The sequence below is a fragment of the Pundamilia nyererei genome, unplaced genomic scaffold, assembly GCF_000239375.1.
Source record: "Pundamilia nyererei isolate P.nyererei 1_Seehausen unplaced genomic scaffold, PunNye1.0 scaffold00386, whole genome shotgun sequence".
NCBI classification, from domain to species: domain Eukaryota; kingdom Metazoa; phylum Chordata; class Actinopteri; order Cichliformes; family Cichlidae; genus Pundamilia; species Pundamilia nyererei.
Genome location: NW_005187787.1, coordinates 54,480 through 65,939, shown reverse-complemented (window position 1 = coordinate 65,939; position 11,460 = coordinate 54,480). Strand labels below are relative to the sequence as shown.

Sequence of the window (11,460 nt, the reverse complement as noted above, 5' to 3'; positions counted from 1 at the left end):
TGTGTGTGTGTGTGTGTGTGTGTGTGTGTGTGTGTGTGTGTGTGTGTGTGTGTGTGTGTGTGTGTGTGGGCGTGTGGGAGTAACAAAGAGAGATAGAGCAGGAAAGGGTTAGAAAGTAGGAGAGAGTGGCAGGCTCTTGGTTTCCCGTGGGTGTGCTGCAGTAACATAGTAATCCTCATTAATATTTATCTGCCAGGCAAAGTGGAGACAATGATTAGCTTGAGAGAGATAGGTAGAAAGAGCGAGAGTGTATATGTGCGTGCATGTGCGTGAACACCCTTTAATGCATGTGTGTACAGTATTTAGAGCATATAACACATGAACTAGGTCAACTTCTATACTTAAGAGAGTATAAAAGTCCCAATACTTCAAAGGCTTATGTCATGTCATCACTGGGTGTTTTTCATTGCACAAATGCTCAGTAAACAATATTTTTATTTAATTTATTCCAAACACCCACAGGACTAGTGAAACTAAAGCTCACAGCATGCACTCTTTCACTCTCACAGACGCAGACATATAGAAGCTCATTGCATTCATCCGTCTCTCGGGCCAGATTACTTTATGTTATTGATTTTTCTGCTTGCACCTCTAATGTGATCACATTAAGCAAGACTGATCAGAATTGAATTCCTGGTTGGGTCTATATGGATGTGTCACTTACGAGCTCTGTTGCAATGACATCGATCTGTGTGTCTTTGTATGTTGGAAAAAAAAAAAAAAGAAAAATCCAAAGCAATCTAGACCCATGCAAGTCACGTGTCGGGTTCAGTGTTGCATAAAGTGTTTCAACGTGTCAGTGTCAGGTGCACTTTTTGCTCTCCGGCGCACAGCTCGTTTAAGGTATTTGTGTGCCAGAGAGCCTCAGCTGAGAATCTGCTTGTGAATTTATAGTTTTGGTGACCCATTTCCCTCCACTCCTCTCTCTTTCACTCGCTCTTTCTGCCTTGCCTCCACTCTAGTGTAACACGCCTGAGTGGAAAATCAGAGAAGAGAAGGAAGACTGAGAGATATGAGAGACGAGAGATGAAAGAGGCCAAAAGAGATGGAGAAACAGGAGAAAGTAAAGAGGCCAGTCATGTATACATGAGGAGCAGACAGATGATTTCCCCGTGTCTTATGTAGATTTTCTCACTAGTTAACTGTCAATTCAATTTGTCCATCACGGTTCTGAATGTAAAAAAAGTCTCTTTTCCACTCCGTCTTCTTACTTCGTGGATAGCCGCCCAGCTGACACTGTTGGCCGTGTCTGTTTACATCACAGTGGCTGTCTGACCTTTCCCAGGATTCAGCAGGACACAGCAAACACATGGAATCATGGGAACAGCGCACACTCATACCCAGCCTCCCTCTTCTCTCCTCGCCGAAACAAATATTTACACCCCCTTGTAAGTTACGGTCACTGTGAGATGAGCGTCTCCAGTCAGTTTGGAAAATTCACACTGCACAAATACCACACATTCCTCATGAGTTTCTCAAGACACCACTGAGAGGACAACGTCAAACCCTGAGATAGAAGTATGGGAAATGATTGCTGTGGAAGCAGAGGTATTCTGGAGCTTATGGTTGGTGTAAATGTAAGCTGATTCTTAGAGGTTTACTTATGTTATGTTCTGAACCCGATGTACACCACAACAGCCTCCCACTCATATGTTTGTGGTTCCTTTAAGTCATACAATAATTTGTATGCACACAAAGTCTCACACACAAGCACACTATCTCAGCAGTACAGAAATGACCCTCGCATCAATAAGCCTCGCAATGAATCAGAGCGGGCTACGAAAGGCCATTTAATCCCCCCCCCCCCACATACACACAGTCAGATTGGTGGTTTGGTAGAAAAGGCAAAGAATTACTGTACTGTACAGAGTTATTGAATTTTTATATCGATCAAGTCTCTGAGGACAGACTGTGACGAAAGTAGGAAAAATGAAAGCATTTGGCTGCACAAAACCAGCAGACGTTATTTTTAAATAGCACAACTGCCATAAATAAAATTCTCTGTAACCAGTCGTGATCTGCAGGAGGCAAAAAAAATGTGTGTGTTTGATTTTAGAGTTACTTTAACATTTCTATCAGACGTAACATAGTGAGCATTTCTCATACAAGCTGTAGTGTTTTAGTAGTGCTGTTAAGCCAGAATTTATAACAGACTGGCAAGGATTTACATACAGGCGCTGCTTGCTTGGCAGAGATTATATATGGGGTTTGTATTGCCTCCATGTGGCCATTTTTGCAAATGGATGTATGCAAGCAAGTGTAAGATTCATTGTGGATTTCTGACTCAAATAAACAACTTAGTTTGACGTAATGAATTATATTCAGTCTTTTTTTTTTTCACAAGATAATGAGTTGGCGAAGACTAGCAGACGGTTGGAGCAGGCATCATTTTTCTTTTTTCAAAGCTTAGATAGGTCAGACCAGGATACTCCAGCCTGGGAAAACTGGCTTGGGGGAAAAATATGTCCTTTTTTAAAAACATTCTGGCAAAAATCCAAGTGACCAGATGTCAGTGTTACTGTGATTCATTCTACTGTATCGTGCTTGCAGTTATGCTTGTATATAATGTGTGCCAGTCTTCTTTTCCTTCAAAAACATACACTTAGTGTTCAGTCTGAACAGGTGTTTGAAAGGAATGGACTTACCACAGAAACATACCTCTTTCCTTGAAAACCGAGACAGTGAGAGAGAAAGTGAGAGGACTGGTTTCCCTCAGTGTGTGCTGCAGTATTCGAGTGCATATCGCTTTAAAAACAACCTCCAGTCGGGTAGACTAAGAGACCGGCTGCATTTCCTAAGTGGGAATGTTTGTGTTTGTGACGCTGAGAGCAACGGACAGAGGGTGCTTTGCTTCAGTGGGAAGAAAAGGGACAGGAAGAGAGGAGGACCAGGAGAGAAGGAGTCAACAGGGAACACTAGCTGTGTGGGACTGGGGCAGAAGGACTAGCATGGTTTGACCTTGAGGAGGCATCACTCCAGTGAATCCCAGAGAAGCAAGTGGCCCTAGAGGGACAAGAGAGGAGACAGACACTGGGGTTAACCTGTCTCTCTCAGGCTTACCTCTAGAAATGACTCATGTATTATCTACTGGATCTAAGTGGCATCAAGAGGACAATAAAGGCTAATCATACCATCTCATTGCCACTACCTGTGGATGTCCCTTTGATATAAACTCATATTGCTGTGTATTCGTCTGGTGGCAAAGTAGTTAGTTAGGGATGGAGGCTGTCTTGTTGGGTTTAGATGAGGTGGTCTGTACTCGACAGGGCTTGCTATGGACTCTCACCTCCACAGCCATCCGGCGGATTCGCGTGCATGCCAGGAACCTTCCTGGGCCTCTGCATCTATTGCACACACACAGGTGTGTTTCAAGGCCGCTTTATCAGGTAGGATTCACCTCCAATACACACAAAACGTAAACATTTAAAAAAGAAAGAAAGAAAGAAAGAAAGAAAGAAAGAAAGAAAGAAAGAAAGAAAGAAAGAAAGAAAAAGTATATATATCAGATAGATTTCTATGCACATTCATCTCAGTAGGCATTTTGCACTACATTTTATCCCAAATAATTGTGGACCTCTTAAGGCATACTTGCGTTTACATGCTGCCCTCCCGTGTAATAAGGAGCTGTTATTAATGAAGGATTCTGCACTTGTGCGTCAAGGGCTTGAGGCAGAAGAAGAAAGACAAGTAGGGAACAGATGATGTACTCTAGGGCCAGGTATGTCCTCCTGACAAAGGCTGGGGCCAGAGACAGGGCAGGGTTAAACTTGACTGATTTGTTTCATTAAGCTTGAAGGACAGAACTGGGTTGGATGTCATGGCTATGTTCCTGCTAGGTTTATGTACTGAATAGAACTTTTTTTCACTTAGCCGTTCCTGTGTATAGTGTTCTTTTGTTTTTGTTGTGCTCGGCATACACAACAGGAAGTTACGTTGCCAAGGTCAGTATTAAAGAGGTGGTAACTAAGCTGTTAAGCTGGTAAGTGTTTCTATGGGCATCTAAAAGGGGGATGCTTGCACACAAAAACACACACATAGAGGCTATTTTGTAAGCTGTCTGGTCTCTCTGTCTCCTTTGCCTCACATTTCACTCCCTGCTAACTTTGTGTTCTCTAAATGTGTCAATTTGCTTTAATAATGCAAGCCCTTTCTCTAGTCTGCATTATTTTATTTGTGTAAAAGCAGCAGCTTCTTTTGTGCCTTGTGCCTGTCTAGCTGTGATTCAGCAAAAAGCTTGATCAGTATTCACGTCACCATGTCTGAATTGATGCACAGGGCTTTCATGGACCCATTAGTATTCCCCAAGCATCTCACCTGGCCTGTATGCAGCTGGTACCACCAGGACAAACCCAACAGACTCACCAGGCCTGTAGCTAAATGATAAGAAGCACACTGCATAGCAAAAATTCATCAGCGCATACATGCACACGAAGATAAACATACACAGCATGCGCGTTTTCCTGCCTTTTTTCTCCGATTCCCTTTTTATTCTCAAGAGGAGAATAATCTGGATTGTTATTCTAACTTTTGTCTTCAAATGCGGTTTTATGTAGCTCCTCGGTTTAAGCATCCTAAGGGAGGGTAACACAATCAGAGGAAGCTGAAACAAGGCCTCCCTAAGTCTAACCCATCCTTAACAACCCCATCTTGGTCCACACTAAGGCACCTTTCAGGAGGGGCTCTTTTAATGCTCCCTAAACATCCTCTGGAGAAGTCCTTTCAACAATATTTCCCCTGGCCTGGAAAAGTGGTACAGTCCAAGGTGGAGCAGTTAATAGCGGTGGGAGTTTCAATAGCAGAGAAGGAGGGGTCAGTGTGTCAGACTGTGGGATGGGGATATCCCTGGCTCACTGCCGCCCTGCCTGGCTTCCTCTATTACTGTTAATGAGATACCCAGCCTCACACAACTGGCACACACACAATAGGAGAGAGAGGGGAAAAGAAAGAAAGAGAGCCGGAATGATAGACACAGACAAGGCCTTAACTTCTACCAACCTGTTTTCACTTTCTGCACTTCTTTTCCATCTTTTTTTTCTTCTCTTGAACTGGAAAACATTTCCAGTCGTGGCTCTAACCTGTCCCAGGACCATGCCGTGCCTTGTTTTACTCTCAAACTTTCTTTTTCAAAAATTTGTTCCTACTTAAAATTCAACTGCTTTTCCTTTCAGCTCTTTCTCCCTGCAGTCATTTCAACTGTGACCAGTGAAGGCTTGCATCACCACCAGTCCAGTATGCTCAATCCATTTGGGAATACTGTGCGTCAAGGTGATGATTTCGCACCAACGTCGCTCTGCGTGTTGTGCGGATCATCGCCCTGTTCGATGGAGCCGTAGCGCTGCATTAACCAGCAGACGGCATTTATGAAATGTTGTTTGCTCACACAGACGTGCACTTATTTCTCTTGTGAGCTGTGTGTTCACACTTCCATACATCAGGCTGAGTAATATTGACTCAACAGCCTCCAGTCACACTTTTTCCTCTGGTGATGCGACCCCTTAAACAGGGTTAGTACCAACAGGGCAGCGCTCGGCTGTGCTGCGTTACACAGTGTCTCAGGGTATTTGTTTGTCATTTCTCGTGCTGCTTCCAATTTGCATCAATTTCAGCTGTTCACATCGTGCCTTTTCTTTTTTTCATTTATATCCTACCAACCCCCTTCTTATCATCCCACCCCATCCCGAAGGCAGGATATCCTGCGCAGGGAAGACGCAACAGTAAAGACTATAGCAAACACAGGTGGTCGGACTTCCCCTGAGCTGCAAGATTTGTTGTTTTGTTTCTTGTTTTGTTTTTTTCTTTTAATCAACCTGTAGTCAGTGTAATACAACTCACAAAAATTACTCCGAGCCATCATTTTATTCATAACAACCTGAAGTGACTTGTTTAGCAAGCGTGTTCGGCATCCCCGTGGACTTTTTAGACTTGACAAGATAAACATCCTAGATAGACTCAGTTTGCTTCCTGTTACAGCTCTTGCTAATAACAATGCTGACAGGAAACTGGTTCTCCTACATGACAAATAAACTTTGATCCAAGCTGTTTCCTAGCAACACAATACCACTGAAACATTTTATGCATATTTAAGATTGCACGCATAAGGTATATTCGTTGTAACTCTTATGGTGCATTAGCTCGTAGGCTCTCCTCATATTTTACACTGAAATCCAAGCCAGTTTACTCCCACCAAACTCATCTGGTGCCGTTTCCTGTGAGAAAATGTATTGGATGTATTCCTTTCCCACTGAGTGGTCCCAGTACTTTATGATACGAACCAGAGACGCAGCAACGGCACCCTAAGATATAGGATACACAATCCTTCTTCTGTCTTAGACTTGGTTCATTTGTATCTGTCCAGTTACTGCTTTTGTTTGTGGACTTTTGGCTCTCAGTCAAAGTACAGTGTTGGGAAGAATCCACTGTGATTGCCAGCAGCTCCCCTGAATTAGGTCACGATTGTAATCAGCCTACTTTGTGAAGTCTCTCTTACGCTCATGTTCAATTTATCGTCAATTTGTAAAGTGTTCTACTGAAACAGATGTCGGTAAATAACCTTATGACAGGCAGGCAAATGTCCAGAATCCGAAATCTCTGTGTCCTTGCTTATTCCCAACGTTATCCCATTTTCCAGCCAAGTAATTATTGGATAGAGGATGAAGTTAAACTTGTGACTTCCTGCTGAAGAATTCTGATCGCTAGGGCTGTCTGGCAGCAGTCTTTGTTCTCATTGCCAAAGTCAGGATCTGTATGTGAGAAAATCTTTTCCCACAACCGGCAGAAAGGGTTCGTGGATGGGAAGGCCAGAATCGACATTGTACCAAAGTTTTCCAGTACTTTGTTTATTTACTTGTAATTTTCTAATTTGTTGGCAACTAGCTGGAGGTGTGTTTGTGTTTGATATCCCTACATCGACGCACACACATGCACACACAAATACCCCTCTGTAGATTGTGTTGGTGGTTCAAGCCGTTTACAGTGTATCCCTGGGGATTAGGACTTATTTGCATAGATCGTCTGGAAAACATTTCCACTGCTCCATTCCCAGGTTTATCAAATACCCAGTGTGTGAGTGTAAATGGATGTGTGAAAGAGGAAGAGGAAAAAGCGGAGGAGAGCGAAGCTTGTCGTTGTTTGATCATGTTTGAAGCAAGGAAAATTCTTCTGAACTGATTCATCAGGAGTTGAACTCTAAGTTATAATTTCACTCTGTAAATCATAATTCACGATCAAAGACTGAATCGTTGTCCACATTTTGTTGCTTTAAAGTTGTTTGATGAGGCTTCTTACGATCTGCAACCCTGTTACATGTTAAATATTTAAAGCACAACACCCTTCTCCAATTTAATTCTCCATGTGCAATATTATCATTTAGCAGCTATCAACCGTGCCAGACTATAATTTCTCCGGTGATGTAAAAATATATCAGAGTCCTTCACAGGATGGCCTCTCACTTTTAATTAATTACAGGCACATGCATGGGCGCACACTGACATCTTCACACATGCTGTACAGTATTAGAAGGGCTAATCTGATTTCTCTGGTTTAAGGCACGATATTGGATATGAACAGGATGGTAGTCATACTTTTTTTAAAGGAAAACCATCCATCGTTGGTGCGTGAAAAAGACTGTCTGATTTTAAATAACTTTGCCAGGCATCAGTTACCATGTTGGAGACTATTTGGATGTTGAACATGTTTGCAGTATCTAGTCAGTGTTTTATTGGGCCAAGGCTGAGAGGCCTGCTCGATAAAGCTGGCGGGTATCCCTTTAAATCCTCTCAGTGTGTCTGAATCGTGGCCAGAACGGACATGATATAAGGTTTTTGGAGGTGGTCCTCTTCCAGCGAATGAAGAGATTGGTTTGAATGCGACATTAGTGTTGGGGATGTAAGAGCTTATAATGTTTTAAGTTCAAAGGTTAGGGCCACGGTATAGAATGGTAATCCCAGAGGATTACTACGAGAATCTGGTAAATATCTGGGGAAATCCCTCTCAGGGACTCTCAGATCCTCTGTTTGTACGGATATTATACCCTCTAACAGTGAGTCCACATGTGTTTACTGAAAAGAGGTTTAGAGTTTTGCATGCGTATTAAACTGGAGAGATGAGAGAAATATCAACATTTGCCTGAGCCAAAACATTCAGATCTGACAAGTTAGTGTATCGCCCCAAACAGTAACTATCTGCTGGGGTGGTCCACCAAGACCGCTATGCATTTCTGAGGTTTTTGCCTGTTTGCATTTGCAGTTAGCAGGAACACTTGCATGAAGTATTGTTGCTACATGGTTGGCATAGCAACAACTAGACCACATTCACAACAAGCCGGAAGGTGCCATGATTGGATCTTTTGTGGTAATAATAGACTTGGGAAAAAAAAGACATGTAGCTGAAAGCACCCAAATGTGCTATTTTAAGTTATATAATGTAACATTACAAGTGATTATTTTCTTTTTGCATTGTTAAGTATACAATGATTCACTAACAAGAGGCAGAGGCTCCTGGAGCCTTTGATGAAATTTGAATTCAACTAATGAATCATTTGTGCAGCATGTTACCAGTCTGTGGACAAGGGTAGCTTTCATTAAGCCATGATTGTTGTGGTTTTTTATCATCTTATTATTAATGTTAGTTAATCTTCTTCATTTTCTCTCTAAATTGCTTCACTGTGTCTGAATGTCTCAAGCAGCTGAGTAGGAATTCTAGCAGTTATTATATATGCAGTTGTAAGCACCACACAAATCAACACATGTACAACTACATGTGTACAGTAAGCACTATGTCTATGCTGAAGGAGGAGCTAACGAAAGACCTCAAAAAATGTTTCCAAGAATGGTTTGATGGTTCCTAGTTCCTCTAGTGCCGACAAACAAAAAGTAGAGACTGTAGAGACATGAAATGGTTCCTCCAGTCCAAAGTAGCTAATTGTGCCCCTGAATGAGAGTGAATGCATATACATCCACAGCTTAGATTTTAGGAATGGTAAGCTTTGTCGAGGTTCTATACTACAGCCGTTTTTTTTAATCAGGTGCTTTCAAAAGAAAGAAAAGGCTTTCCAAACCTTCAGACTGAGAATTTCCTTGAGGCAAAGTGGACAAATGGATAACCTTCAATATCTTTACTGTGACGGGATTCCCTTTGGACGACAGGAATTGCACCCACATCCATATATATTTATATATTTATACACTACACACACCTGTGCACAGACCACACACAAATGCCTAAGGGCTCTCCCTGCAGATGAGCTGGGTCATTTTTCACTACCCTGCCTCAGAGGAATCAAGTGTGTCATAATGGAGCTTAGTCACAATGAACCAAAGTTATGGATTGATAAATCCCAGCTATAGAGCACAGTTCAAACTGACTACACAGGCTGCAGGAAGGGACTTGTGGAGGGGCCGATAACTCTTTTTCATTCCCCTTTTTTTCATTATAATACCTCAAAATAGATCCTGAAGCAAGATGAAGAAATGTCCTAGGCTGCACCCTGTTCAGCCCATAACTTCGTAGCTTTCAGCTTCTTCTATATGTTGTGTCGATTTCTCTGCCTGGCTCATCTCTCATGTATTCTCCTTTTTTCTCCAATCTTTCTTCCTTAACCCTTTTCAGCCTTTTCCCTTGCCAATTCCCTGTGAACGCGAGCTGGAATAGTGAAGGTGCAGATGTGTGAAATTATGAGTACATAGTGGCTTGGTAGAGCAAAGGGTTCACTTGTCTTTTTCATCAGGCATCATGACACTGTCATCAGGTGCACTGAATCACTTGAAGCCTTTATTGCGTGCCTTTTTGCTGTACACTTGTACACCACAGTCATACCTATTTTTGTTACAATGTCTGACCATTGTGTGACATTGCCTCCTCCTTTAAGTGCCCTACATTTCTGGCACAGGACTGAGTGACAGACAAGGGTAGATCTCCTAGAACGTTGCCATGGCAACTTTTGTTTGCATCTTACTTTGGCAAGCACGGAGCAGTGAGGCCGGTCAAACATTTATGTGCACGCGAGAGTATGTGTGCATGTGTGCGTGTGTGCACTTGACACTGCAGGATGTTTCCATGCACTCAGCTAAAGAAGTGGGTGGTTTGAAAATCTCTGAAGTATCATGAGGATGGAAGCTCACCAAGCTCCTGTAAAGCCAGTGCTTTGAATGGTGTTGTTCTTTGGCTGTTTCCCTAATTAGCCTAGAGGGTCTTTGGACCTGGAGGACACACACGCACACACACACACACACACATACACACACACACACACACACACCAGGCAAAATCAGCAAGGCACAGAGAGGATTTAGGCACCTTTTGCCCCAAAATCTCCCCTGCTGTTTCTGGTCTCAGGCTACATGTTTAATAGGCTAGTAGAATACATTAGGACACAAACACATGCATACACACACACACACACAAATAGAACTTGCAGACAGCACTGTTTAATATTCAGCTTGCTAAATGATTAGCGTGTTTGGTATTCCATCTTGTCACAGGGCAGGGAATAGAGGCCACATGGGTTCAACTGCTCTGCAGCACTCAGTGCCCTTGAGTTTATGCCACGAGGGCACACACAAACATGCGGGGTTTTCCTTTTTTTTTGGTTTTTGCTCATGGGACACCAAACAAAAGCCAAAGAAAGCAAAGATAAAAAGAGCTCTACAAGGAAGGCTCATTGATCAGCAAAATTCAGTGGGTTGTACACACAGATGCAAACACACACACACTGTATACAAAGGATACTGTGCAGAACCGCACACTCCTCTCTACGTCACACTGTCCTTCTGAGTGCAGTGCCAGCAGTATCAGTGAACACAGGGTCGCTTGGGTCTATAGTGATTTCTCATTGTCTAAATTATAGATGAAGAGAGGAGGTGTAGGGGTAAAAGATCCTTCCCCTGTGAACACTGACAGTCCACATCCTCTCAGATCATCCCCCGCAATCACTGAGACTGTGTTTCATTGAGAAGACATGACATCACTCGTACCTATTTGTCCTGAACTTCTGTACTCTTCTTTCAGGTTGCTGGCACTCTCAGTACATCTATAGACAGACAGATAGACTGTACGGTCCATTCCAATAAACCTGACAGGGAAAAGTCATCTAAAAGAGAAGACATGAAAAGACTCATGAACTGGGGGAGCCACCTTTAGAAAGTGGATTAAGCCCTTTTGGCACTTTCTGTATATCTCATTTTCATAAAAAAAAAATTCGAACTGAATAATCAAAGCAGCCTGCGGCCATTCCCTCCTATACTGACGCACTGTGGCGCTGTATCACCGCATTGTGCTTGTTTGCTTGGATGTAATCATAGGAGACTGTGGTGTTGTTTTAGAGTTTTAAATATAACTGCTGGTTCTGTGAGTGAGCCGCCCATGCACACGTGTACGTCTGTGAGGCCAAAATTTTGTTCAACCACAAAGTGCAGTTGAAACAAATGTATATAAAGGATTTACAAAACCCAAAAAAAGGAAATG

The 11,460-nt window shown here is 42.6% G+C and overlaps 1 protein-coding gene across 7 annotated transcripts in view; it reads left to right on the top strand.

The window, feature by feature from the left end:
• frmd4a (FERM domain containing 4A) overlaps positions 1-11,460 on the top strand; it is a 74,863-nt gene that overhangs the window by 26,909 nt on the left and 36,494 nt on the right. For 3 of the 7 annotated variants that reach the window (XM_005752848.2, XM_005752849.2, XM_005752850.2), the window contains exon 1: positions 2,863-3,386. The exons of 3 other annotated variants lie outside the window; for them this stretch is intronic. In XM_005752848.2, the coding sequence (XP_005752905.1) occupies positions 3,219-3,386 (168 nt within the window). In that variant the 5' untranslated portion in view covers positions 2,863-3,218. Of the gene's footprint in view, positions 1-2,862; positions 3,387-11,460 lie in introns of those variants that run through there. One more of the 7 variants, XM_005752847.1, reaches the window with a different exon arrangement.